This window comes from Balaenoptera ricei, chromosome 9 (genome assembly GCF_028023285.1).
Source record: "Balaenoptera ricei isolate mBalRic1 chromosome 9, mBalRic1.hap2, whole genome shotgun sequence".
Taxonomy (NCBI): domain Eukaryota; kingdom Metazoa; phylum Chordata; class Mammalia; order Artiodactyla; family Balaenopteridae; genus Balaenoptera; species Balaenoptera ricei.
The window spans coordinates 12,420,174-12,445,287 of NC_082647.1; the positions used below are offsets into that span (position 1 = coordinate 12,420,174).

Consider the following 25,114-nt stretch of genomic DNA (forward strand, 5'->3'; position numbering starts at 1 on the left):
TGTACTTTCCAAAGCATGTTTCTGAGTAAAACAGGATCTTTTCTTCCCCCTATTTTCTGGATTTGGAATCTAGCATGAGAGAAGGTTGGTTCTTCTCAATGTGGCTGGAGGGCTGACATCTGAATCTAGAATCATCCGCTACTATGAAATCTAAGAAATAGAGGACAGGGGGCAGGCTTGCCTGCGCGGCCAGGCTGGGGACCTGCGTCCCCCCGCGAGCAAGGCTGACTCCTTCGGCTTCATGAGACCCCAGGCTTCGTGAGACCCCAAGCCGGGACGCCAGACCCCTCCAGAATGAAGGTCTTCCTGCCCGTGCTGCTGGCTGCCCTCCTGGGTGTGGAGCGAGCCCACTCCCTGGTGTGCTTCTCTTGCGTGAATAAGGACAGCAACTGGTACTGCCTGAAGCCCACCGTCCGCTCCGATACGGACAGCTACTGTGTGACCATCTCTGCATCCGCTGGCATCGGGAACGTGGTGGACTTGGGCTACACCCTGAACAAGGGCTGCTCCCGGATCTGCCCCATCCCGAGCGTCGACCTCTGCGCGGCGTCCGTGGGCAGCCGCTGCTGCCAGAGCTTCCCGTGCAACGTCAGTGCGGCCGACGGCGGGCTGCGGGCCAGCGTCACCGTGCTGGGCCTCGGGCTCCCGCTCAGCCTGCTGTCGGCTCTGCTGCGATTTGGCCCCTGACCGCCGAGACCCTGTGCCCGGCCCAGACTCCCAAAGCTGAGGAAGGAAGGAAAGCCCAGCCCCTCCGAGACGCAAGAGGATCTCGAAGCCTCCTCCTCTGAATCCTCACCCTGCTGAGCGCCCCCTCTAGGCCCTGGGGCCCCCTAGGCCCCCCCTGCCCTCTGCACCCACACCCCTGCCAGCTACCCTTACTTCCCGGACAGCCTTCCAGGGGGAACCTGGGAACGGAGCCTGAGGGTCCCGGAGTCAGAACTGAGTCCCAGGGACGTGCTGGGAGGGACACGTGGTCCCAGGTCTGCCCCTGTGCAGGCCCTGTCCGTCCGCAGGTGCAGAAGATGGGCTGTGTGGACAGGCGTGTGGTCCGCGTGCCCTGCCGGGCGTGGGTGAGTGTGTGGCCAGGTCTCGGCCTGTGTCGGGGGGAGGGGATGGGAGTAAGCGCCAGGACCCCGGCATCCGCAGCCCCTAGAGCCCCAAGCGCCAGGACAGAACCCCTTTCCCTGGCACCTCTGCACACCTCATTTCACTCACTTCAAGGGCAGCCTCTGGGGAGACAGGGCTGTCACTGTCCCCAGGTCTAGGCTGCTGACCCAGGAATCTGCTCCCAGCCCGAAATCCAGCTGCGTCTCGGGCCCCTCCCTCCACCGCCACACTGGAGCCCTCCTGCGGCTTCGGTGCCTCAGATAAACACAGATGTTCCCACCCTTTCCCGCTCTGGGTGTGGCCCAGAGCCCGAGACCGCCCCTCCCATCAGGGTCCTAACGACGGGGAGGGGGCAGCAGAGATCCAGAGCCTCAGGTGTAGGGGGTCCGGGGGTCCCCTGCGATCGGGCACCACAGTGAGGCCCACTGGGAGGCAGTGGGGAAGAGAGTTGCCTGAGTCCACAGCTAGCTGCCCTCGGCCGGGCAGGGTTGTTCGGGAAGTTTATCCTCCGGACAGGACTGGACTGGACAGAGAAACCAGCGGAGGTCAGCCTGCTTCTGGCTGGAAGGCAGGACTCTGCAGAGGGAGGGATGGGGTTGGGCGGGAGGGGACCCCCCCCCCGGGGGTTCTGGGACTTGGGTACAGGGTACCTGGGCCAGTCAGGCTGAGGAGGACACAAAGCACAGCGGGGGGGTGAGGACGTGGGGGGAGGAGCTCAGTAAGTGGGTGAGCGAGTCATCCATCCCAAGGGCCTATGGGAGGAGTCGGGGGGGAACTCCCCTGGGAAGGCCTGGACCCCGGCTGGAGGGCAGGGGTGCTGCTGCCGGAGCCGGCAGCCCTCCCTGCTGCACGCCTACTCCCCCGGCATGCCCGACTGTGGTCTGTGGCTAAGCCAGGGGGTCCCAGCCTCTGCAGTGGGGGAGTGTCTGAGTTCTAAGCCAAGGGGATGCTTTGATTGGGCTGGTGGCCGAGGAGGAGCAATGAACTGAGGGCTGCAGCTGGGTGTCCTGTGGAGAGTGATGTGTTTATCCCTCAGGAGGCTGTCACATCTCCCGGGTGGCGGGAGCGAACTCAGCAGGGCTGGGTCCGGGCTGGCCAGAAGCTCTGACGTGCCTGGGTCCAGGGTCCAAGCATCGCTGTGCGGCAGGGCAGGACAGTGGTCACTGCGGAAGCTTGGGCTCCGGCCCATATCCCGGGTCCCGGTCCCAGGGGCAGGCGAGCAGCTCTGCACAGGATGGGCCCTGTGACACACATGAATGCAGCGGCCTCAGTGTCACTGCCACCAGGAAGATGCCAGCCAATACACGGGCTTGAGCACCAATGCAGTGATAGAGCTCCAGGGAGGGACGGGAGGAGGGGTCTGCCCCGGGGAAATCAGGGTGATCCAGCGGGACGACGAGGGGAAGGAGATCCAGGCCCAGCCAGCATCTTGTGGAAGGGTCCAGAAGCACATCACAGCAGTCTGGTTGAGACTCATGGGGTGGTGGAAATGTTGAGATTCACTTGAGTGGGTCAGACCAGCATTAAAAACCAAAGCAAGAAAAAGAATTCAAGGGGATGAAATCAGAATGTCCCCCAGGAATGCTGGTTACCCCTGGAGTTCGGAGTCCTGTGAACAGAGCGTTGCAGGGACTTCCCTGGCAGTCCAGTGGTTAAGACTCCGTGCTCCCACTGCAGGGGACATGGGTTCTATCCCTAGTCGGGGAACTAAGATCCCACATGCCTGCCTAGCGGTGAGGCCAAAAAACAACAACAAAAATGCTGCCCACCATTCCAGTTCCACAAGGATTAAATTGCAACCCCCTGCAGTCGCCCAACTGCAGAGCGCCCTGCGGCGAATTCAGGATGGGGGAAAGCAGGAGGAGGTATGCTGTGTTTTGGATGTGGGCCCCTAGTTAAGATGTGGATCTAAGGGAGAATTTCAATGACCACTGATTCTTGCGTCTTCCCAAACACAGAAAGCACTAAAATCAGTAACTTGAGATGTCTGTCTTTTGTGATTAGCAGTAATCTTTTACCAAGATGTATACTTGACCACCTGTACTTCCCAATCAAAAAACTCATATATATCCTTGCTCCTCCCCTACCTCTTTAGAGCATTTCCTCAGAGCTACTGAGAGGCTGTCTCCCCAGGCCAGAGTCCTCAGTAAAGTCCCTGCAAAAACTGGAAGCTCACTGTGTAAGCAGATAGTTTAGGGGGTCCCCAGAGAAAGAGAACCAGGAATGGCTTTCTTGACATAAGAGAAGCCATTTTGGCCTAAGCCATTCTGTGATCTAAGCCTGGCCGCAATGCTTCTCCTTGAACAGGTCTCGGTCATCAAAGGAATATACATAATAGTATATCTTTGAGTTCTGTAAGGAACTAAGGCCCCCCCTCCAGGAGGATTATGGGTGGAGGATTATGTTGACCCTTCTGACTTCAATCAGCTCAAGCTTGGACTCCGTCAACCTTTGCCCCGATTCTATACTGAATAATCCTCTGCTCAAGCCCCTTCATGAATATGCACAGACCCTTAGCTTAAAAATTCCCCAGTGTCGCTGTTGGGGAGACTCTGCTTTGGGTAGGATCCCTGGTGTTCTCCTTACTTGCTGCCCGTAATACATCCTTCCTTCTCCTGCTCTTTGGCTTGGTTGTGCCTTTTGGCTCCACACCTACCAAGAGGTGAGCCCAGTTTCCAGGCCAACAACTGCTTTCACATTGCGCATTTTGTTTGCTTTGTTTATTGTTGACAGTCCCCATGTAGAATGCATCCACTGTGTTTTCACTCAAAATAAATCACAAGAGACTTTGCTAAAAGGACTGAGACCAGCAGGGTGGGGCAGTGGTGGTGATAGGGACAGAGTGAAGGGACAAAGTAGGTGATTAATAATTACTCCCACTAAGGGATCATAAGTAAAGAAAAAAGTATGGGAGACCCCTGTAAGTTAATGATCACTGAAGAAAGCTGCTTCGCATGGAAACCAAGCAGGCCTGCCTAGCAGTAAGACTTTGCAACAGAAGCACAAGACATGCCCCAAAGCAATGGTGGGATGAGCCCCACGTCCTGCCCAGTGATGTCGGTAAGTTAATGATCCCTAGGACATGTTCCTCTGCGCACACCTAAAACAAAAATATAGGGAAAGGTGACATTATACTGAAACCTGAGATGATTTACCGCATTTTAGTATATGTTACCCCCTTTTTGCCCATTTCCATAGCACCATGACAGTCCTGGTTTGACCACGTAGGGACAAGAAAACTTCCCTGCCTGACGTGGAGGAAGAGCTGATGACGGAAGTTTGACGTCTACTCAAGGATGAGGAAGAGGTGGTCTTCTTCCCCTCCTCACTTTTTCTACATTATAAAAATGTAGCCCACCCAGCTTTCATCACGGCGCTCCCTTGCCTGCCCGCTTGTATCTCTCACAAGCGTCCTATACTAATAAACATTTTCCTTACCTGTCAAAAAAAAAAAAAAAATAGAGGAGACAGTTTATAATAAGGGAGAATAAATGGAGCCAACAAGGTGGAAAAAAAAATGTTATCAAATCCGCCATGTCACAGTTCCAGGATTTCATTCCAGAGAAATGCCTGTGCTCTTGTTTTGAGGTTTTATAGGATATACATTTAGCCTTGTAAGAAATTTCCATTTGGCTTAAGATAGCTCTAGTTGGCTTCTGTTATTTCCTTTCAACCTATTATACCACCTGCTTCCTGAGCTGAGCCCAGATTGAGTTTGTGCATTAAGATTAGCAAATATTTATCACTGTGGAATCACTGCTGGCACAAAGATACACGGCTGAATCCTGCAGCTCCGCAGGCTGGATCTCCAGGCTACAGGGTGAGTTTAGGGGGCACTCAGCTGAAAACCTCTCCTTGGGCATCTCTGTTTCATCCAAGGCTTTATTATTTTGGAAGGAAATCAAGAACTTGAACTCTTTTGCCAGGATCTGTCGATACCAGGAAACATAAACGTCTCCTTTTCTTGGAACACAATACATTTTCACTTTCTGTCCTTTCCCTTGGACCAGGTGCCCTGGAGTCTGGCTGACTTCTGCCTCAAGGAAGCCTGTGAAGAAAGCACACAGAAGTTGGAGACTTAGCCCTTGAGGGCATCTGATGACATGGATGAAAGGCTTAGAGCAGGGGGCTGAAAGGTCAGAACAGGGACTTACCTGCACCCAGGAGACAAAGGACAATGAAGCAGGTGAATTTTGGGCACATGGCAGAAGTAGGAAAAGGGCAGAGTCAGGTGGCTTTCTCTCAGGTTCTTACATCCCGCATAAGCAGCTTCTCTGTGACGTGATCACTTCCTAGAACCCAATAATCTTTATATAAAGACATGTTGGCTTTTGCCACAAAGGAATCACTCCTTTAGATGCCATCTTCAGCTTTTTCATGGAGTATTTCCATTCTATATATTCTTATGAAAATATTCCCCTAAAGAATAACATTATGTATTTTCTAGGACAAAAACTTATTTTTGTTTCTCTGTCTGCTTGATCTCTTTCTAGCATTTGACAACACTAACTGTAGACTATCCACTAAGTCCTGGAAATTTCTCTTCCTTCAGTTTCATTCACATTACTTTCAATTAGGTTTCTTATTTCCTATTATTTTTTTAAATGCAGTTACCAAAACCTAAATCTATCCATTAAATTTAGAATCCTGCTGTGTATAAGCAAAAAAAATGTAGAATATATGAAACAACTGTACTCAATCATTGGAAAACAGGCAGCACAAGACTGTGATTCTTCTAAAACCAGAAAAAACGGGGAAATGTCTGCGCACAGTGAGGAGGGAAAAACAGAACATGTAAATTTTGTGATGAGACAGAGGTTAAAAGACAGAGGGGACAAAGGCCACTAGAATTTGTGAGGAAGACTACCAGAGAGGAAGAAGCTACACAAAGAACTCCAGAAATCTTCATAGGGATCATAAGAAATTTTTGTCTCAACAGTAACGTGTCTGTGTGGAATGAAACTAACAAGCATTAGAGAGAAACCACAGAAAAGATTCACCAGCACCCCCAGAATGGCCATGCTTTTGTAGTGGGACAAAATTAGGCTAGAGCAAGAGTTGGCAAATTATAGCCCAGGGCCTGTCCACCTGTTTATGTAAACCGTTGCGTTGGGATGGGAAGCACTTCCAGAATGGCAGCATGAGGAGCCTTGAATACCTGATTTCCAGGGAAAACAACATAATTGCTGAAAATTTAGAAACAAGCACTTAAAGCCTCTGAAAATTGTCCCAAGAGCATACAGCATATGGAGAAACAGTTACTCAAGAAAATCCACTAAATCTCAGTAAGAGCCATGAGTCTGTGGCATCTGAGCCATGACTCCCTCCCTCCTGCTCTGTGACAGAAGCTCTACCCCACATGCACGTGGTCCAGAACACAGGGATCCTCCAGTTTCTCCTGGGGAGGAGCCAGCTGCCAGCACGCCTTACCCCCACCGGTTCCACAGTGTAGAAACTCTGTTCCTGGCCAGTCCAGCCCAGAGGTCTGGACTCCCTTCCTCCATCCAGCACCGACTCATAGGGTGAACTCTCTATTCCAGAAACAACCGGTCAAGTTGTTCTGGAATCTTCCTCTTTCTGGCTTGCTCATAGGGTGGAGGTTCCACGCTGGGAGGCACAAGTCAAGAAGACCAGGGCATCCCACCCCACCCAGGGACCCATTCAGACAGCAGAGGGGTATCATTCCAAGAGAAGCGAGCTGTTGTCCCTGCCCCCCCCATGGCGAGGGGCAGGCCACGATGGCACTGAGCTCTACAGCTCTACTTTGACTTAAGGACCAGCCCAGCCTTGCTAAGATTTTCTTAGAACTATATTGCAGCCTAAGACCTACTTTTCTTCCTTTCTCCCTTTTCCTCCCTTTCCTCCTTTCCTCCTTCCCTCTCTCCTTACAAGGCCAGATCTGCATCACAGCTGGATGACTTTCCCAGCCCCCGTGGCTTCCTTCCCATTTTCCCCGACAGGCATTTTCTCTAATAAATCCCTTGCATGATTAGCCCAGGCTTGGCTAATTTACTTCTTAGAGGACCTGAACTAATGTATCTTTCTTAGGTGAGTTTGGGGCCTTCAGCAGGGGTCATAGTCAATGCTAAGCTCTGCGGAAATAACTGTCAGTTCTGGAAAATCGTTGGTTCCTGTAAATCCATCTGATGGCATTGGATCGTCACAGAAGTTGTACTCGTATAAGATGCCCTTGTATGGCTGTTGGGAAATAAAATCCCTGAGTGTAAATGAGAGAGATTAGAGGAGGCTGCAGCTGGGATGAGATGTAAGCCAGAAGAAACCACTCACTCCTGGATCAGTGGAATCTTGTAGCTCCTATCCTTCTGTGACTGGCTTATTTCACTTAATATAATGTCCTCAAGGTTCAGCCATGCTGTGTCATATTGCAGAATTTCCTTCTCTTCTAAGGCTGAATAATATTCTACTGTACGTATATACCATATTACACTTAAAATGTTGTGAGGAGGGTTAAATGTTCTTACCACAATAAAATAAAAAATTTAAAAAAGACACCATTCACTCTTGCCCCCCTACTCTCTCCAAAGTCCCAAAGCATCCAACAACATGACTTCCAATTTTTTTCTATCAGATTCTCCCAAGATTTTAATTTCCTCCTTCCCAAGTGTGTCCTCACACTTTTAGTCACCTTCATATGCCCTAGAGAACAAGGGCATTCTCTGCTGCTCTGCTTATCAACAGCACACCATATCGATAGCCCCTTTCCTCCTCCTCCTCCCCCATCACACCTCCCAAAGCCGTCCAGGTACGAGGATCAGACAGGGTACCAGGAGCAGTGGGGGCATCTGCATCTTCAGCCCCGGTCTCACCTTTCATCTGGGCCTGGAATGAGCTGAGTCTGTGCTCTTCTTTTCTCCTCTCCTTTTATTCAAGAGGACATGGAGTGTTTACAGAATGGAAAGGAGCTCTCACCTGCCCCCTGGTGGACATCTATGGCCATGGCACTCAGGATGCATCAGTTTTCTAGACTTTGCCATGGAACCATACGATGTGAGAAGAGGCCCCAGAGAAATCTAGCCCCAACATCTCCTTTTATAGAAGAAAAATCTGAAATTTAGGCAGATGAATAAAGAGACACAGGGTTGAATCAGATGTGCAGATGTGTGGTGAGCAAAGAGAGAGGAAAGCAGAACATGGAAGTTAGATGGTGGGTGGCCCAGATGCTGGTTTTTAGCTTCTCTGATTTTTACTTAACATCACCAGAATTGGATATTGGGCAGTACTTCTTGGCCTCTTGATTAAAGAGTTGGACGCATGTGATGTTGTTGATGACCGTATGTAGTGATGTAATAAATTATCGCATACTGGGAATATCTCTGTGTTCTTTAAAATTAAAATAGAACACATTCTCATCTTCTGATTCAGGCATCTCACAGCTAGCAGATGCCAATTCCTTCTTGCCCTGACGAAATTTATTCCCTCATGCATCCATTTATTCAATCAGCCATCATAAATATTTCAATCTAGTGAAGTACATAAGATACCTATTGGCTTTTAGAAAGCTGTTCTAGTAGACTGCAGAAATCCCTTTTGTTTCAATCAAGCTGCAGTACTTAAAATTTTCTATTAATATTAAAAACATAGGCTAAACTCTAGTAATTTTAATGTATCTTCCACGGTGCTGCTTCTAGATTTTGACATGAGTCCTATTTGTGCCACTTAAATGGTTCATAGACACATATCAGGCAAAATAGCTAAAGGCATTGTGAATAATGCATGACCCAGGCATTTCATGTGTCTTCAAATCTGGCACGAATTTTTAGCAGTTCTAATTTTCCCTACTTGATCAGAAAAATGTGAGACTGCATTCACATGCCTGTGAGGGCCGTTTCTTCTCCTAAGTGCAAGGACTCAGGACAGTGGGGCTACCTCATGCCTGGGCCTGTCCTTTAACATGTTTCTGAGTCAACAACTCAGACTTAAAAACAACAACAACAACAACTGAGAAAAAAAATTCCTATTTATCTACTGAAGAGAACAGAATGGGTGATTAAGGTGATCCTGGGAAATTACCACAAACTGAATGCAGGTAAGAGTAACCACTTTTCCCACTCTTGGCATAACTGTCAGTGGTTTTTGTAAGTTTAGGCCCAACTTCTGTCTGCAAAGGAGATAATGACAGCCATAAACCCACTTCCTCTTGTGGTTGTAGGAGGGGAAACAGGTCTAGAGGAGGCTCTTGGATCTGGGAAACAGAGGTTTATGAACAGAGGGGAGGTAAGGCTTCAGTTCTGTGTCTCGGCTGCTGGCACAGAGATACATGGCTGAGTCCCCCAGGCCTGCTGAGCGGATGCCAAGAGAACAGAAGGAGGTGTTCGGCCAGCTGGACTGCAAGTTATCAGAGGTGTCTTTTTCATTGTTGAATTCTTTATCATAGTAGTAAAACAGCAGGCTTGGTGCTGGGCTCAGCTTCTGTTGGTACCAGAACATGACTTCATGATTCAGATTCTGAGAACAACTCAGGGTCACTGGTTTTCCCATCCTGGTAACAAGGTACCCTGGGTTCTGGATGACCATGGCACCTATGTGACCGGCAGAGGAGGTGGAAGATTTAGAGACAGAGTGAAGAAGGAGAGTCATGTTACCCATAAACGAAAGGCACAGACCTGGGGACAGGATAGCTTTAGTCAAAGATGTCCTTTCTGACCGGGACTCACCTGCTCCAAGGAGACAAAAGGCCACACAATGGAGAAGCCTGGGACCCATGGCAGGGCCGGGACAGGAATGAGACTCTGATCTCTGGGTTGAGAGGTGGGAGTTCGGAGAGTCCCTGGTCCCTCATAGGCATATCTGCCTGTGATGTCGATTTCACCAGGGCAAGGGCACTCCTCGCTGTGATACTGTACATAGCTTCGTGTTTGGCAGGGGCATCTGGGCTTGGCTTGATCAGGTATAAAGCAGATGTGATGGTCCCTTATTTGCCTCTGTTCCTATATCTGCTCCATTTCATCCTGGCCTCTCCATCTCACTCCGCGTTTCTTTTATCCTATAAGATAGTTCGAGGTTCCTCAACACATGAATAACTTTTGCTAAAGTCTCACTTATAAACCTGTTGAGATAATGTCTGTTTTGCTATCCACATCACGGATGGATGACCGATGTTTGCAAGCCATCCTCACCTTGATGCAGAAATCAAGTCCTGGAATCCCTCTATTTATGTCCACTTTTCAGAGAGTATCAAGGAACTTTTCTACACCTTGTGGTCATCAGTGACGCCAGAACGCCTCCTTGTGGCCAGTAGAAATGTGCCTAGCAGCAGCCTTCCCCCACTGGCCCGAGGAAATCTGTGCAAAGGGTGATATGCATCAGCGCTTAGAGATGTATCTAGTTCTTCATTCTGCTCCGACTGGATCCAGAGCCCTCAGGCCACCATACCAGTACACTAGCAAGCCTCACCAACACGCCAGAGCTCTACTGTGACAACTGGACCTGACCTCACAAATGTTCAGGATTGGCTGACACACATCTGTATTTAGTGCTAACCTGTGCTTTTTACGTTAAAAAATCAGACCCTACAGATAAAGGAAAATCAACTTTATGATAATTGACCTGGTTATTCCACTCAAAAATGGGGTTTTTAAAGTGTTTGGAAATGGATTTGTGCTAGACAAATGAAACTTAAACTTATTATCCCCATTACCACTATTATCAGAGAACAACCTACAAACCAGGAGTAAGTGCATTTTGATTCACTATTCTTATTTCCATCAGGGAGACTTGTGTATCTTGCGATAAAAGGGCATATAAAGATGTGGCCACAATCAGCATCACAATTCCTTTTAGATCAGAGCAGCAAGATAGGCAAGAGTCTGCTGTGTTTTACACCAGGATAACACACACACACACACACACACACACGCTAAAAAAAATAGATTTACATATGGATTGGGAATTTGGGATTAGCAGATGCAAACTATTATATATAGAATGGATAAACAACAAGGTCCTACTATACAGCACAGGGAACTATATTCAATATCCTGTGATAAACCATAATGGAAAAGAATGTGTAAAAGATGTGTGTATATATATAACTGAATCACTTGGTTGTACAGTAGAAATTAACACAACACTGTAAATCAACTATACTTGAATAAAATAAATTAAAAAAAATAGATTTGTATAGATTGAGTTCTGTGTAAGGAGCCCCAGAAATACCCCAAATCACAGATATCCCCACCCAAGTTTTCTTGAAATACTCTTGTATTTCAAGGGTTAATTCTGGTTCTTCCTCTCCTGTCTTCCTTGGGGGAGGAGGCACAGGGAAAGTCTGTTCAGGGCTGCCATGAGTTGAGAGGAGTGGGGAGGGTGCGGTTTTGCACAGCAAGGACAGGCTCTGAAGCACTGTGCCTCAGCTACTGGCACAGAAATAAACTCCCGAGTCGTCCAGCTCTGAGGGGTGGATCCTCAGACTGGACGATTCCCCTTCAGTCCTTTCCGCTGAGAATCGGTCTTTGGGCATCCCTGAGTCATCCTGCATAGACTCTTTTAGGAAGCATATCGGGAACTTCATTTCTTTCCCCACAGCACATTGGTACAAAAAAAGGATAATCATGTCCAGAAATTGGGTCACATCTCAGATTCATGGCCTGTCCCTTCTCTACGACCCTGTGGCTGGGGGACTGGGAGACTCCAGCTGAGATGTGTCCTGTGGGAAAAGACAAGAACATCCATGACAAGAATGGACAGGAAAAGGGCCAAGTGGAGATTTTCACATATCTCAGGACTCACTTGCTCCCAGGAGATAAAGGGACACTAAGCTGAGAAGCCTGGAAACGATGGCAGGATCCAGATGAAAATGAGACCTTTCCCAGATGAGGGAACTTGTACGTATGAGCAGAGATGGAAGCAGATCCATGTCCTGGTGGCCCTCTAAGGTGTGGGCAGGCAGTGACATCACCCTGTTAGCAGACGGCCACAGTCTCAGGAGCTCCCTCTAGGGAAATAGAAGCATAGAAGAAAGAGCACGTTTTCTCCAAAGGTTGCCCCTTGAGGGGTGATGAGGAAGACCTGATACCAATAAAAATTGGCCTGTTTATGCATTTACTAGGTATTGACCTCATATGTGTTCAACCTTTGCCTCCGTGGTTACCTTGCTTTCTCCTCTTCCATCTGTGTCAAATCTCCCTGTGTCTCCCTCTTATACAGACACATGATCTCATTAGGGCCCAGCTGGCTAATCCCAGATAATCACCCCTTCTCAAAAATCTTAACTTAATCACACCTGTAAAGTCCATTTCTGCCATCTAAGGCAACATGCACAGGTTCCAGGGATGAAGACATGGGTATCTTTGGGGGTGGGGGGCTGGGGGTTATTCTTCAGCCTACCACACAATACAAAACGTCTTGCTGATCAGTTTGGAAATTTTTATGGGTATCGTTTTCCTGTAACACTAATGAGTCAACTTTATATCCTTCGTGTATAAATCTGTAACTGGCATTCTCTTCACTGTTAAGCTTCAGTGTTTGTTAGCTCGCAGAAACTAGCGATGGCAGAGTCAGTGTGACCCCAGCATATCTGGGGGCTGTGTGCAAAGGGGACAGAAGGGGAGCCTCAGAGAAGCATCAGGGCAGCCTTGGGGGTGGATTTCTGCACTTCAGGCTTCGGCTCAGCCTGCCTTGCCCCGCCTGATGTTTAGGAAGCACTGGAACAGAGACCAAGAAGAAGCAGCTGCGTCTGGGTCTGTCTGAGTGCTCTGAGCTCGGGAAGCAAGTACAATTAACAGCAACATGACAAGCTGGCTTAGTAGGGACTCCGGAGACCCAATGCTGGAGAATTTATTTCTCATGAGCTGTAAAGATACTACGGTTCCTCTATACCCTTCACCCAACTTTCCTTAATGTTAACATCATGCATAACCATGATACTTTGCTCAAAATCAAGAATTTAACATTGCTACAACTCAGCTACAGGCTGAACTCAGATTTCCCTAGTTTTTCTACTGTTCTGTTCCAAGATCTAATCCAGGATACCACATAGCATTTGTTATGTTTCCTTAGACTCCTCCAACCCATGAGAGTTTCTCAGTCTGTTCTTGTTTTTAATGATTTTCACACTTTTGAAGATCACCGGTCAAGTATTTTGTAGAATACTTTTCAAACTGGGTTTATCTGATGCTTACTCAATCTTAAACTGAAAGCTCAGTGGGTGACATTTACCCTTAGCCATGGACTGTCACCCTCTGTGAGAAATTTGTGAGAAATGCCAGGCACCAGGCCCCAACTGCCTTCCCACCAAACGTTTCCTAATGTGATGGCTTGTTACATTCTGTTCTTGCCTTCCCTAGGGACAGGAGAACACCAGACCCCCGTGCTGCTAGGGGCGGAGCCTAGGAAGACTTTTACTCAGGACACAGCATGGCTGGGGGCTGGAGCCAGAAGGGGAAGCGGAGGTTTTCTGCATGGGGTGGGGTGACTCTGCAGCACTGTGTTTTTGCTGCTGGCACAGAGGTACGTGGCTGAGTCCCCAGGTTCTGTGGGCTGGATCTTCAGAGTGGAGAATGATGCATTCGGCATCTTAGCTGAGAATCGGTCCTTGGGCATCCCTGAGTCGTCCATAGGAGCTTGGTTGAGGAAGTAAATCAGAAACTCCAATCCCTGCACCAAGGTCTGTCTGTACCAATAAAGCACAGTGTGGTCTGAAATCGGCTCACAACTCAGAGTTACTGCGTGTCCCACTTCTGTCACCTCATGCCTGGGTGTCTGGGTGACTCCAGCATCTGTGGGCTCTGTGAAAGAATTTGGAAACAGAATACGAAAAATACTGGAGTCACAATAAGGAAACCCTACATGAAGACGCTGAATATTCCGAGGACTCACCTACTCGCAGGAGACAAAGGGCCACACAGCACAGGGCTCGGATGCCCATGGCAGGATGAGAACAATGTGGAATTGTCCAGACCGGGGCCCCTGTGCAAACGAGCAGAGAAGTGCATTTGGGACGGCTTATCCCCACAAATGTGTTTGTCAGTGACACCACTGAATGAGCCAACCCCCGCCCCCTCCCCCCAGGCCACAACTCAGAAGCTCCCTTCAGAGAAGAAGGCCGCATCTCCAGGAGAGGAATCAGGAGGGACTGAACTCAATTACAATTGATCTAAGATAGAGATTTACCCATCCAGAGGCTCCCTGCAGAAGTTTTGATATTATCAATTCATACTGCCTTCTCTATACAATCTCTTAGCTAGAGCCTGCCAACTATTTCCGTTTGAACCTCAAACTCCAAGTATTTAAAGATGAATTCATTGTCTCGTTGCAAGCCAGCTTCTCTGTGAACCCTCATATTCCTCTCACTGGTGGCTAGATGCTCCTGGTCATATCACACTCCAAATCATCCATCAGTTAGGAGGTGGGCTCTGGGCTCTCCAGGAAAAACAAGAATAGCAACTGCATTGTTAGGGCTTCAGGGACCGAACTGATGCCTGGAGAACTGATTCAATTTGAAAGCTCTTTTTTTTTTTGCAGTGAAAGACCTTTCTGGGTTCATTTATCCTTGAGCACTATTAAATTCTCAAAGCCCATAGCATAGAATTTCCCTCATTTCTCTATCCCCACCATGAAATAAGCAGAGGATTTTCATGTTCTCCTTGCAAATCAAATTCTCTATAGTTGATTTAAATTGTATTCTAACTCCTAGAAAAGCTCAATGTTTTTAAATGAACACTGGGCCCTTTCCCTATAAAAGGGGTCTGCTGCCACAAACCCACTCCCTCTCACGGTTGAGGTTATGAAAAGCTGAGGGAAGCTTTCTGTTTACTGGGTTGTTCAAGCAAGTTATTTGTTGACCAGGAAGAAGGACCAGTTCAAATCCATATTTTGTGATTAGCACAGAGACATACTGTTGAGTCTTCTGAACCCGAGGAGCACATGCCAATTTTAAAGAGAAGATAGTTTACAGGCTGGATTTTGTTACCAGAGGTGCCTGTTTCCCTCGTGGGTTCCATCCCCTGGGTTTCTGTTGGACCCTGAATGTAAAACTGAGGCCGTTATTGTATTTTTATAAAAGGCCATTGTTTGTTCCTTCCTCGTTACCAGGTACCTATAGGCATGGTAGATAGAACGATGACTCCACAAAGAACTCCATGCCTGATCCCTGGAACTGTGGATGTGTCACATTGCGTATCAAGGGGGAAGGAATTCAGGTTCTAAATGGAATTAAGGTTGCTAATCAGCTGACCTTAATATAGGGAGGCTAGACTGGATTTTCCAGGTGGGCCCAATGTAATCACAAGGGCCCTAAAATGTGGAAGAAGAAAGAAGAGTCAGGGTTACAGCGATGCAGCATGAGAAAAGACTGGATCCATCATTGTTGGCTTTGAAGATGGAAGGGCCCACTGGTGGAGAAATCTTGGTGGCCTCTAGAAGCTGAAAAAAGCAAGAAAACAGATTCTCCCCTCCAGCCTCCAGAGGAAGGCAGCCGGGCTGACACCTTGTTTTAACCCACTTAGACCCATTTTGGACTTCTGACCTTCAAAACTGTAAGATAATAAACTTGTATTGTTTTAAGCCACAAAATGTGCGGAAATTTGTTAGAGCAGCAATAAGAATCTAATAAATTACAGTATCCTTGGGACTCATGAGTGAAAGAGGCCGTAGCTAGATACCAGATACAAGGGGGAGACTGAGGTTTAATCACACAGTAAGAACTTGAAATCAGGCCAAGGGAAGCCCAGGCAAAAGACTTCTTATCTCTGCCAGACCACATCTGCTTCCAAGAGACACATCGGAGTCTGACAAAACTCCATTGTGCATCTTCCTGCTGAGAGCAAAAGTTCTTGGGGAGAAATTCTGTTGTTCTGATCCACCCCAGTCCCTGCCTGACACATGGATTTGCTGGTGGTATCACTGTGGTTGTCAGCTCCCTGGGGCCAGGGTCCCTCTGATGAGGTCCAGGGTAGCACCTGCTGTTCTCCCGGCCCTACCCTCTAAGTACAGCAGAGCCGGTGGGCTGGCCTGGGCTGGTTTGGTTCAGGCTCACTAGGCTGCTCTGACCCTCAAACTGCTTCTCTGCTCTTCCCAACCCAGAACGTGCAAGCTTCACCACCCAGCTCCTTGTGCAGCCATGTCTTAAGCAAACTTGGAGGAATGCCCACTGCAAGCATACCTACCATTCAAAGCCGGCTCAGAGCTCCAGTCAGAGCAAAACCCACCTACACAGCAGAGGAAGAAGGGTTGGTCTCTATTTCCTTCATTCTCAGCCATTATTCAAGACACCTGCAACTCCCTAACTCTAAACCCAACCCTATGGTTTCCCTTAATGCCATCCTTCCAGGCCACATAGATGCTAGATGACAATGAAGCCACAGTGTCTCCTAGTGGCCGGTGGGCAGAAGCAACACAAATATGCTGTCTGCCCAGCACATAAGGGGGGTTGTGTGTTGTTCCATTGAGTACAGGGGGTGTGGGTATTATGATTTGTTGGTGTTAGAGGGTCAATAAATAATATTGACTTATTATGGCTTAAGACGGAACCACCTGTGAGTTAGACATCAGAGTCAGGCAGAGATAATAACATCAGTTTTGATATTGGTAAATAACAGGGCTCAGATGTGAAACCAAATGGGCTGGTTAACACTATGCTGAATCAGAATTTAACTCACTTTCTCTCCCCTCCAAACTACAGGCCGACCCTCTATGGATAAGAAAGTTCTCCACTATTCTTAGTGCATGTTGAGAAAACACCAAAGAATCTATCTCTTTTCTCTGTAGCCAGGAACAAGGCAAGAAGATGAGAGACTAAAGAAGATAAAGAGATTAAATAAGACAATCTATTTCCCTTCCCATAGAGAAGATTCAGCAAGGAATAGGAAGATTAGAACAGGAGGATTACTTTAGGGAAGTCCCCGAAAATGGGAAATGTCAAATAAAGTGTTGTCCTAGGAAACTGGGCTTAAGGGGAGAAGAAAGATAGACACGTCAGTTATTCTTCCCAATTCCAACAATTGCTCCTTGAGGATACTCGCAGAAAAACAGCACAGATGTGTCCTGACAGCATAGCAATTAAACACATTCCAAGTCCGTTCTGTACTCTGTGATCAAGTCTACATAGTCACTTCCTATTTCATTTCCCATCCTGCCACATGGTCCAATGGAACATCAGAGGTTATGCAATGAAAGTAAAAAAAAAAAAAAAGAAAAATTTAAAACTCCAATAATAAAAATGACAAAAACAAATAGATGTCTCAATTTGATTATAAATACCCTTTAAGTTTTTAAAAGAAATACTTTGGTTGAAATTAAAGTTCAAGTGTAACATCTCTATGTCGTTTAAGTTAAATATCAAAGAAATCTCAGACTAAGAATCTAACATTAATTGGTTTTTTATTTAAAATTCCAAATAAAATTCTTTTGACTTTAATTCCAGTAATTATAAATGAGAGCACTCAAGTTAACCCTTCTTTGTTGTCTAAATAGTTGGGTTAAAAAAAACATCAAAAACTTCAGTTAATTAAAGTCTAAAATATAGTGAGGGATTCTTGGCTGGAATCTTGGAGAGGTGAGCATCTAAGGAGGGGAGCATAGCGGTCCTCTTGCCCTTAAGGACATTTGCCTTCCCTGACTCAGTGCTCGTGAAACTGACCTACAGTCCAGGGGGACAACAGTAAAAGACCAGAATGTACCAAATGTGGGACGTTGAGAAACTCAGCGTTCTCTCTTGGTGATCCAGGACACCTCAAACCTTGAATTCCAAATCAGGTAGCCCCGGACTGTTTATACCCCACACAGTTGGCAGAAGCAAAAGTTTCTCTGGTCGATGATCTGTCCATCTTAGATGAAAATTATTCCTACAAATCTAGTGCCTGGCACAAAGTCAAAGATAAACAGATTCATGAAGAGAAATACAAACACCATAAAAATACAAACATCATGACTGAGAAGCAGCAGAGAAAGAAAATCAACAAAAATAGTCCCACAAAGATCTCAGATGTGAAAATTACCAGACACACCCTAAAACAACTCTGTCTCCTATGTTTAAAGAGATAAGATATAATCTTGGAAAATGTCATTAGAGAATTAGTGACATAGGAGATTGGAAAAAGAACCAAATAAAAATGCTGGTGAGGAGATGGTCATCAATGACTGAGGTTTCATCAGACAAGTCAGCTGGATCAAGATATGGGCAGAGCAGTCGAGGAGATATGCTTTGAGTGAATGGACGTATATTATGACTTGCAGTCTTGGTTGGTTAAAGAGAGAAGTGAAACCAGCAGAGATTGAGGGGCAGTGAGCATGCCTTTAGGAGAATCTCAGTAAGCTGCTTTCCAAATAGTTCCAACCAATGCTTCAGAAAGATTTCTAGAATTATCTTAGAGAATCCAGGCAGAAGTTAGGGTAGAGGATACATTATCAGAGGGAGCAATTGGATCGGGGGTAATTGATTGTTTTAGAAGTTCTTACTAAGGAATATTTTAATGTACTAAGGAACTATTTTAATGTACTAAGGCAAACAGCTGGAAATATCCTCAACATGCAGTGTTCAGCTGTGTTGGTTACAGTAACAAACTCCAGAGTAAGAATTTGTTTTGAGCTAAGATTTGAGACTGGTTGCCAGGATACCCATTTGTGTATATTTCTTTGAGGTTGGAAAAGGGCTGAATAAAATAGCTAAAATTATCATCACCACCACCAACATCATTATTATCAACACATTTCCATAAAAATTGGAAAAAGGTGTTTTCCAACCACATACTCTGTGTTGAGACTTTGTTGCCTAAAACTTCCTAAGTAAAAGCAGAGAGAGAAGGAAATCAACTTGAATCATTCAGATGGTGAAAAAAACATCAGCGAGCCTGCTGTTTGCTACACTCATAGAATCGCCATCTGTATTATTCAAGTTTATTGGAGATGTTTTGTGACTGCATATTTTTATAGGAGAAAAACCATCACTAGCCCCCGAGGGCTGAGTCTGTGACAAGTACTTTCAGTTTGGGATTCTTGAGTTTTCACCACAGAATGCTTCTAATCCCTGAGTCATAATTATTTTCAAACAACAATTTCGGCTCTCATGTTTTAAGAGATAATGTGTGTCCTCCATTTATATGCATCACAGCTTATCTCTGCAAACCCACTTCTTCCCCTTGCATAATGAGGAGTAAGGGGAGGGCTGTCTGGAGCCGCCGTGAGCAACACAGAGAGGGAGAATCATGAAGTTCGTGCACAGGCAGGAAGGGTCTCTGCAAGGCTGTGGCCAAGCTGCTGCCACAGAAACACACAGCCGAGTCGCCCAGCTCTGCAGGCTGGATCTTGAGAGTGGAGTCTGTTCCTTGGGGCCTCTCTGCAGAAAATCGATTCTGAGGCAACTACAAAACATTTATTTCAGCCTCTTCCTCAAAGAGAATCAGTAGCTCCAGACCCCTTGTAAAGGATACTGTGGCCTGAAATAGGATCACATCACCAAGCCATGGCCTGTCTTTTCTCTGTGATCTTGTGCCTGGGGGATTGGGCGACTCCACCTTCTGTGAGTTCTGTATCAGGAAAAGACAGAATTTGAAAATGGAAAGAGGAGATGATTGAAATAATCACTGGAAAGAGAAAACGCAGAGAGAGCTTGGTGTTCTCAGGACTTACAATTGTACGTTATGTAACAATTATGCCCCCCACCAGGAGACAGAGGGTTTCGCTCAGCAGAGGAGCCTGGAGCCCATGGCAGGGTCAGGGCGGCAGTGGGAGGTTCACCAGCTCAGGGTCCTTGTGAGCATGAGCAGAGGAGGAGGGGCGTCCTTGTCCCCACTGGCAATTCCCATGGTGACATCACTGTCTCTGCAAATGCCCATCGTCTTAGAAACCAACTGTTATTAACTAAAACGTATCTAGACGTTTGTTGAACATGTTCATAGACTGCATGTGAATTCATCCAACTGTCCTCACACATCGTTCCAGGGCTGAGTGATTGGATCTCCCATCACCATCTTCTAACTCTCTGCTGGATGTTTCTACTTGGATGTGTCAAAGGCGACTCACGTTTGACATATCAGTTAATAACCTTTTTGTGTTATCTGTAATTATCCTTTTCTTTGGAGGTGTCTCTTTTACCAGGTTCTCTATTTTCCCAATCAGATGAGCTTAGACAAGGTAAAGCCGGAGTAATTGCCTCCGCTTTATCCTAGAAGCACAGTGAACTAACTGACACAATTGAAGGTAGAGGGATAAAATGATGCCCTGAGTGTAGATTTGAGCTGGAAGCTTTTATTCTGTCTGAAGGTCAAAGACCAGTTCCCTCTTTGCTTTCACTCATCTGCATGATGCATTCAGAGAACTCTCTTATCCCTGAAAATACCAGGATGGATACAGTAACAGTAAATACAAAATTGGACTGACCTTCTGGAATCTTAAAAAACATAGCATAACATACAATTGAATTTCACTGGTTAGTATCTGACTTTTTTTTTTTAACAGGTCAACATTTGTTCTGAAACATTTCTTTTCATTGTCTGAGTGGTGAGGTAGAAAGGGTTAGAGGACTGGAGAAGGCCCCAAGAGTTGGTATGAAACACGAAAACAAGGAAATGTGTGTCAGAGAGGTGGAAACAGTAGAGTCGTGTTCTCAGAGATAATCTTCTGAATACCCACAATGTAGGGCTTACATGCCAACGCTATCAAGTTAAGACCCACAGATGTAGAACTATCAGAACCATCCGTTTCCCTCGTAAATTCTCTATTATTGAGATAGAAAAGCTGCTGGTCTGAGTCCAACTTATGTTGGTACCAGTTAATCATCCCATGATAGGAAGTTTCTTCACTTTGAGGTGTCACTACTTGTCCCATCCTTGTGCCCAGGGGTTAAAAGTTCTGAGCGATGGCAGCGTTCAGGGTGGCAGGAGACAGGGCTGATCAGGCTACATACAAAATGCTTGCAGTTGAGGCTTGCCCATTCCAGAGGAGAAATCCCTGCTGCGTTCCCGGGCCTCACCTGCTTCCTGGGCAGCACTGAACAAATCCAAAACAAAATCCAGGCAGGGATGGGGCATCTTACTGCTCAAGGGAGGAAAGGCAGGAGTTCTGGGAGATCTGATACTTATTAAGGATATTTGCAGTGTCTTAGCCAGTAATTTGAGACTAGCCTAGACAAGGTCTAGAATTATCTACTCTCCTCCCCTGCATTTCCCTTACATCATCCTATACAGCATCTAGGACACACAACTAGTGGGGGTTAAGTTTGGGGTACAGGTGTATATCTAGAGTTTCTCTGATGGTCTCCCAAGGCAGATGTTTTCAATCTCATGGGTCCCTGAGAATTCGGCCGGCTCCTGGCTCTTCTTTGTCTACACCCCCAGCAGGGTCAGAAGATTCTCCACTCGGTGATTTGCTCCGTTTTTACGGTACAGGTTCACTGCTAAGCAGAACCCACCTGCATCCATAAGGGAAGAAGAGTCTCCATTTAATTCCTCACATTCCACTGGCCACTCACATCTGCAAACCAGATGCTGGATGCAAGGATGAAGTTGCACTTTTCCTGCCTCAATTTCTAAGGCAGAACTAAGCCCTGTTTCAAAAACATCTACAAATTTAATGTGATCCCTATCAAATTACCCATGACATTTTTCATAGAACTAGAACAAATAATCCTAAAATTCGTATGGAAACACAAAAGACCCAGAATTGCCAAAGCAATCCTGAGAAAAAAGAACAAAGCAGGAGGCATAACCCTCCCAGACTTCAGACAATACCACAAAGCTATAGTAATAAAAACAGCATGGTATCAGCAACAAAACAGATAAATGGATCAATGGATCAGAATAGAGAGACCAGAAATAAACACGCACACCTACAGTCAATTAGTCTTCGACAAAGGAGGGAAGAATATCCAACGGAGAAAAGACAGTCTCTTCAGCAAGTGGTGTTGGGAAATCTGGACAGCTACATGTAAACCAATGAAGTTAGAACATACCCTCACTCCATACACAAAAATAAACTCAAGGGCTTCCCTGGTGGCACAGTGGTTAAGAATCTGCCTGCCAATGCAGGGGACATGGGTTTGAGCCCTGGTCTGGGAAGATCCCACATGCCGCAGAGCAACTAAGCCCATGCACCACAACTACTGAGCTTGCACTCTAGAGCCTGCGAGCCAAAACTACTGAACCTACGTGCCACAACTACTGAAGCCCAGGCACCTAGAGCCTGTGCTCTGCAACAAGAGAAGCCACCACAATGAGAGGCCTGTGCACCTCAACAAAGAGTAGCCCCTGCTCGCCACAACTAGGGAAAGCCTGTGCGCAACAACAAAGACCCAACACAGCCAAAAATAAATAAATTAAATAAATAAATTTAAAAAAAAATTCAACCTCCCCCAAAATAAATAAATAAACCCAAAATGGCTTAAAGATTTAAATGTAGGACATGACACCATAAAACTCCTAGAAGAGAACATAGGCAAAACATTCTCTGACATAAATTGTACCAAAGTTTTCTTATGTCAGTCTCCCAAGGCAATAGAAATAAAAGCAAAAATAAACAAATGGGACCTAATCAAACTTATAAGCTTTTGGCATTTTCTCACCTCCTGAGATGGCCCACACTCTGTCTGTGGAGTGTGTTTCTCCCTAAATAAATCCACTTCTTACCTAAAAACAAACAAACAAACAAAAAACCAACTTATAAGCTTTTGCACAGCAAAGGAAACCATAAACAAAATGTAAAGACAACCTACGGACTGGGAGAAAATATTTGCAAATGATGCGATTGACAAGCGCTTAATTTCCAAAATATACAAATAGCTCATACAACTCAATAACAAAAACCAAACAAACAAATCAAAAAATGGGCAGAAGTCCTAAATAGCCATTTCTCCAAAGAAGACATAGAGATGGCCAATAGGCATATGAAAAGATGTTCAACATCACTAATTATTACAGAAATGTAAATCAAAACTACAATGAGGTACTACCTCACACTGGTCAGAACGGCCATCATTAAATAGTCTACAAATAACAGATGCTGAAGAGAGTGTGGAGAAAAGAGAACCCTCCTACACTGTTGGTGAGAATGTAAATTGGTGCAGCCATTATGGAAAAGAGTATGGAGGTTCTTCAATAAACTAAAAATAGAGTTGCCATATGATCCAGCAATCCCACTTCTGGGCATATACCCAGACAAAACTATAATTCAAAAATATACATGGGCCCCTATGTTCATAGCAGCACTATTTACAATAGCCAAGACATGGAATTAACCTAAATGTCCATTGACAGATGAATGAATAAAGAAGATGTGGTGCATATACACAATGGAATACTACTCAGCCATTAAGAAAGAATGAAATAATGCCATTTGCAGCAACATGGATGGACCTAGAGATTATCATACTAAGTGAATAAGTCAGAAAGAGAAAGACAAATACCATATGATATCAATTATATGTGGAATCTAAAATATGACACAAATGAACTTATTGACAAAACAGAAACAGACTCACAGACATAGAAAACAGACTTGTGGTTGCCAAGGGGGAGGGTGGGTAGAGGAGGGATAGATTGGGAGTCTGGGATTAGCAGACTCAAACTATTGTATATAGAAAGGATAAACAACACGGTCCTACTGTATAGTACAGGAAACTATATTCAATATCTTGTAATAAACCATAAGGGAAAACAACATGAAAAAGAACATACATATGTAACTGAATCACTTTGCTGTACACCAGAAACTAATACAACATTGTAAATCAACTATGCTTCAATAAATAAATACATACATAAATAATTTAATTAATTAGTTAATTAATTAAATACAAAAAAATCCCCATCTGCTTCTCCATCCAAAACCAATGCCTTCCGATGGCCGGTGGCTTGGGGTCACTGAGGCCCTTCATCCAATGGCCCAGGGAGCCTGGTGCAACTTGTACACTATTTGCACTAGAACTGGGGCTGACACCAGGCAGTGTTTGTGAAGGTAGGTCCTCCCGGCTCCTTCTGTTCCTCCTGTTTCCTCATTATGCTAATACATACTGTCCAACTACAACTTGGGATAAATACTACTTTTCCTCCATTTCCACTCAGTCAACTTCCCAAAGTTTGTGAGTGTTTGACTATCCTTTAGAACACTCAGCCTCTCTTGACACAGAGAAAATGGTCCTGTGAGGCTGTTATATAAAGACAGTGAAAGGAACCTAAGTAATTTGAGTATTTTGGTAATTTATCCAGAAGTGCTGTTGTCAGAGTATATCCCACAAAATGTTCTCTGATATAGCTGTAATTTTCTTTCATTTATTTTATTTTTGGCTGTGTTGGGTCTTCGTCGCTGCGCACAGGCTTTTCTCTGGTCGCGGCGAGCGGGGGCTACTCTTCGTTGCGGTGCGCGGGCTTCTCATTGCGGTGGCTTCTCTTGTTGCGGAGCACAGACTCTAGGCACGCAGGCTTCAGTAGTTAATGCACACAGGCTCAGTAGTTATGGCTCGCGGGGTCTAGAGTGCAGGCTCAGTAGTTGTAGCGCACGGGCTTAGTTGTTCCGCGGCATGTGGGATCTTCCCAGACCAGGGCTTGAACCTGTGTCCTCTGCATTGGCAGGCGGATTCTTAACCACTGTGCCACCAGGGAAGCCCTGTAATTTTCTTTTCTAGTGTAAGAGAGTTTCCAGTAATCGGTACCTTTACTCAAATTTCAGACTATCACTCTTTTGAAAATTTTCCAGTCTGGTAAGTTTGAGGTCGTAACTTACTGTTTCAGTTTGCAATAGTTTGACTCTAAGTAAGGTTGCGAATGTATTCACATGTTTAGTGAGAATTCATGTTACCTAGAATTACCTAGATTAAGTACTGCCATTTTTACTGGGTCGTCTTTTCCTTATTAAGTAATAAGAATTATTTATTCATTTTCGATACTAACTCCAATAGACAAGGTCAGCTATGCTACAGAAAATAAAACAAACCTTAAAATCCCAGTGGTTTAACTCTAGAACATTCTCTTCCCCATGACCATGCAGTCCAGTGTGGCATGAACAGCTTCTTTCTGTGGTTGTCCAGCAAATTATGATCCAGGGAGGCAGGCTGCTTCCA

The 25,114-nt window shown here is 45.8% G+C and overlaps 1 protein-coding gene and 1 gene segment (V, D, J or C); one reads left to right on the top strand and one right to left on the bottom strand.

The window, feature by feature from the left end:
- The first annotated feature begins 271 nt into the window (after nt 1-271).
- LOC132371729 (lymphocyte antigen 6E-like) lies at nt 272-687 on the top strand. The gene has a single exon (XM_059933193.1). The coding sequence runs from the start codon at nt 295-297 to the stop codon at nt 685-687; it is 393 nt and encodes a 130-aa protein (XP_059789176.1). The 5' UTR covers nt 272-294.
- A 6,483-nt stretch (nt 688-7,170) lies between these two features.
- On the bottom strand, nt 7,171-14,018 carry LOC132372229 (T cell receptor beta variable 12-4-like). The segment is given in 4 exon segments: nt 7,171-7,305; nt 9,783-9,928; nt 13,560-13,853; nt 13,945-14,018. Coding segments are annotated over 4 exon segments (624 nt in total).
- Nucleotides 14,019-25,114: the final 11,096 nt, after the last annotated feature.

Coding starts and splice junctions, on each gene's coding strand:
- LOC132371729 (XM_059933193.1), top strand. CDS start 295: ATGAAGGTCTTCCTGCCCGTGCTGCTGGCTGCCCTCCTGGGTGTGGAG.